At 44.5% G+C, this 4265-nt stretch overlaps 1 protein-coding gene across 1 annotated transcript in view; it reads right to left on the reverse strand.

The window, feature by feature from the left end:
- FAM98B (family with sequence similarity 98 member B) overlaps positions 1 to 763 on the reverse strand; it is a 13167-nt gene extending 12404 nt beyond the window's left edge. The window contains exons 1-2 of the mRNA XM_042814668.1: positions 664 to 763; positions 156 to 304 (exon numbers count right to left, since the gene is read on the reverse strand). Of these exons, the coding sequence (XP_042670602.1) occupies positions 156 to 304; positions 664 to 728 (214 nt within the window). The 5' untranslated portion in view covers positions 729 to 763. The remainder of the gene's footprint in view (positions 1 to 155; positions 305 to 663) is intronic.
- Positions 764 to 4265: the final 3502 nt, after the last annotated feature.

Consider the following 4265-nt stretch of genomic DNA (forward strand, 5'->3'; position numbering starts at 1 on the left):
AGACCTTAATCTAGCAGCTACATACATCAGGCTCTCTTTGGCTACCTCTTAGCTGCCTTCTAAATTTCAATATTAATTTTATTACTAGCTTAAATGTCAAGTGTGAATCCCCCAAACAAGTACTACATAGCTTCAATAAATTGACACTAATTTACCATCTGCTGACGTGATGCTTTCTTCCATGTCACCAAGTGACTTTATTTGGGAACCTAACCAAACACAGAGGTCAAAAAACTCCGGTGAAGACAATCCATTTTGTGCTGCTTTGTTCAGGGCTTCCTCCTCCAAGAGGGGACCCGCGTACCTGTACAGGGAGATAAAGCTTGATAATACGAACAGGGTTTAACAGAAAACGTGCGTACGTTTAAATACGCTGAGCGCTCCGTCACAGCGGAGGCGCCAACCAGCACAAGGCCTCAGCGTTACAGGCAGGGCAGCCCCCGCACGGGCTCCCATGCAAGGCAGGATGCCCCGTTCGGCCAGCGCTCCGCTCCGTCCCCAGCCGCGCGCAGCCCCGCTGCTCCAAGCGCAGAAGCGGCGCCCCTCGGCCCCTCCGCCGCAGCGGAGCAGGGCCGGCCGGGCCGCCGCTTCCTCCAGGAGCCTCCCGTCACCCCCAAGGCCTCGCCGGGAAAGGAGGGCCGCAGCCGCTCCCCCGTTACCTACCCCAGGGCCTCCAGCGCGTCCAAGATGTCGCACTCCATCTTCAGGCCCGGCTCCAGCTCCCTCATGCCGCCACAGCGGCTGCCGCCGCGCTGTGCCCGCTTCAAATCGGCCCCGCCGCAACCTGCGCCCGCCTCTGCGTTCCGCGGAGCCGCCAGGCCATGGTGCAACCTCCGCCAGATACGGCAGGTTGGGCAGCCCCGACACGCTGCTTCGTCTGGGCCCCCAGTTGAACCCCGGAACGCGTATCTGAGAGCAGGGAGTCTGGAAAGGAGACTCTTAGCCCTGCTTAAACAACAAGCAATTTGTTACACTTTGGGGGAGTTCAGTTTCCCCACACCGTCTGGCAGCAAGGAGCTTGCACTGATTAGCATTAACGTTAATAGCATATGCAAGATTTCAGGAGAGCTTTAAGAATGACAGAAGCCACAGAATTTTGTGGCATTGCCTGCTTTACGAGAAGAGCGGTTCAGGGGGAATTTCCTTGCCCTTTTGTCTCCTCCTTGAGAAATGGACTCAATCCTAAAATAATTTTTATCTTTATTTCTCCCAAGTGTTCCATTTGCATGTGCTGTTTGAAATAGAACAAGGGTATTCCTGCAGCAATGAGAAAAAGTACTGTGAAGTTCACTAGGGAGTGGTGCAATCAGTGCACCGGCATCCCATGTTGAAAGCAGTGTTTCATTAAGAAAACATTTCTGCTGAAGTGTTGAAGGTTTAGTTATGCCCTCCCCTATCTGCTGAAGCAGCAATAACATTATCATGCTTTCTTGCCTCTTCATTTTATACTTGAAACTCCAGGCTTTTGCCACACTCTCTCAGAATCATCTGCTCTTATTTGGGGTCTAAATAAACACCTAGTAAAGAGAGTAGGAAAGAAAAATATGTAGAAATAGACAGTTTTCTTTCTCATTCTTTTCTGTAACCTTCATGCCACACACACAGCAGAGTACATTAAGAAAAACAGAGAGCAACTGAAACTAACAATCTATAACAATCATAACAATCTATCGAAAATATCAAAGGCAGTTTGATAATCTAAGTACTATGTGGTGCAAGTAGGTGGCAGCATTCTTCCGTGGGTCTCTAAAGTTTGTTGTGTCAGAAGCGTACTTTGCTTTCTAACTTTCCTGCATTATATCAATATTACATGCATGAGGAAGAACAAGCCCAAATTTTGCAAACAACATCTTGAAACCTGCAAGTGAAAGATTCTTGGTTGTAACCTTATAGGCGTATTGCCTAACATCTGCTTACAACTTTGCCGTTAATTCAATTCACAATTTTCTCTAAGTCCATTTATCTGTTTCCCATCCATTGGGAAGGAATACATGAAATGGTGATATAGCTGGCTAAAAATGCTTCATAGCAGTTTACTTCTAAGGGATTGGGTTTTGCCCTTGCCACATGTTCTGTGAAATACGCAACCACCACCACCACCACCACTGGAGAAGGCCCCAGCATATGGCCATCACCCTCATGGGAAAGGCAGACGTGGCTTCTTGTTGTCAGTCCTGTCCTCAGAACCCCACATATTTGAAACCAGAACAAGATTTTTGGCAGGATTTCTTTCTCACTCGTCTGGCAGCTTGCCATCACCAGCAGCCAAGCACATCCTAGTGCTAGCATGTGAATGGGGCAGAAGCACACAGCTTGGGTTAGAAAATGGGGATGTCTGTATCAGGGCTGACCCGAATCCACCCAAACAGGTAGGAAATGGCATCTTAGAGTGTGCAGCAGCAACTGTCTACACCTCTCTTAAGTATACTGGAAAGCATCTTGAGTGGAAAGCCTAGTGAAGGCAGGAACTTGGGTCTCCTGCCAATTTGTATTAAATCTCTACAATTACAAAGTGTCTATAATGTTATTTAAATTAAAAATATATTTCTAGTAAGCGTAGTGACACTGGTCACAGATAAAGCAGCTGCATGTTTGGGAAGATTCCCTTGTTTTGTCCTTCTAAATTGTGGCCCAAGAATAAGAACCAGATATCTTGAATTTGAACGAGAGGGAGATGCCTCTATTTTAGTACAGAGAAGGTACAAAAATTCGAAGCGCTGAGAAACATGCAGCAAGCAATTATTGACCACTAGAGGGACTCAGAGGAGCAAAGAAGGGATAGAATATACCGCATAGTAAACTATCCCTTCTGGCAAGAACTTACCTGCATACAGCATTGTGCTGTATATGCACAGTTTAGAAATGGAAACAGCATTTTGCACATGCCTAAGTCAATGTGAGAAACTTACATGAATGGAGCATAAAACAGATCAATAACAGGATTACATTAAAATGAAGCAATATCTTTACTTTTTATGCATCAGTTTAAATCGCCCAACTTCCACCTGTAAAATAGCACAAGCCTATTAGACAAGAGATAGATACTGTTCTACAGACTCAGTGACATCTAAACAACAGCAATTTGCTACTTTCAAGCCCAATATTAAAATACTTTTGATCATTCAATAAACTCTCATTTTTAAGGATTATTTGCAAGTCCCCACCCAGGCCAGTATCACATTCATTAGATCACTGTAGAACCAGGTTGCAAAGATGAAATTGGCCTGTATATAAATTACAGCAATCAATCTTGGGAGCAATGTAGATGTGAATGATACATCTAGTGACTACATAGAGTCTGAATGGGTTTGTACTGGGTACAAGAATCTCACCTGCCACTGCAAGAGCTGCCCTGCTTTAGCTGAAACTGCACTCACATTACATGCACTCACATTACAAACATTTGACTTAGAAACCATTCTCCCAGACTAAACCAAGCCTCCTGAAGTGGTGACTTGGAAGTTCCCAGTCCAAAATGAACTCCTGCTCAAAACTATCTATAATGAAAAATTCTGAAGAATGAAAGTCAATTTCTGGAAAGTGGATTGCTCTCAAAGTACTTTCCTAGGGCACACAACTGCACATCTGCTGAGGGATAGCTCAGAAGCAGGCAGCCATCAGCACACTGCAGACTGCCTGCAACATAACTGAACATGCCTCTTTTTCCAGTGCCTGTCTATGGAGGTGATGGCACTTCACTATCCACAAGGAAGGATAAAAATCAATAATGCACAGTCTAGCTCTGCAGTATTATAATGTTTGTTGCTTATAGTTGAAGTTAATGAGATCTTTGTCATTTGCTTTAAAAGGAGTTGTTGTGCAACCTAAGGATTTTAGTGAGATGTTCCTATATCTTTCAGTATTGTTGACAACAAAACCCCATAGTTTACAGACCCAGCATTCACATTTGTCTGCTCCCATTTCTTTTTTCTGTGGTGCACTGCAAAAGAAGAGTTATGAATGTTGAAAGAACCAGTTTTTTATTGTTACATTTCTTCTTGCTTAAGTGGAATCTCATGTTGAATGTATACAACAACATGCCAAGAAAGGTGTTGAGCATAAGTAACCTGAGAAAATGGGAAGGCAAGTGACTCACAGAACTGACAGCATCTTTTGCCTCTTGTCAGGGCTGAATTTAACTGGCTTCTCACTATCAAGGTAGTAATTCCCTTGTGAAGACTACTTGCTTGTCATGGGTAGCATCATTCAAGATAAAGCGAGAGGCAATGCAATCTCTGGGTGCCCAGTGAAAATATCTCTGCAGA

This window comes from Centrocercus urophasianus, unplaced genomic scaffold, assembly GCF_019232065.1.
Source record: "Centrocercus urophasianus isolate 14NV4802_14NV808 unplaced genomic scaffold, USGS_Curo_1.0 seq_14, whole genome shotgun sequence".
Taxonomy (NCBI): Eukaryota; Metazoa; Chordata; class Aves; order Galliformes; family Phasianidae; genus Centrocercus; species Centrocercus urophasianus.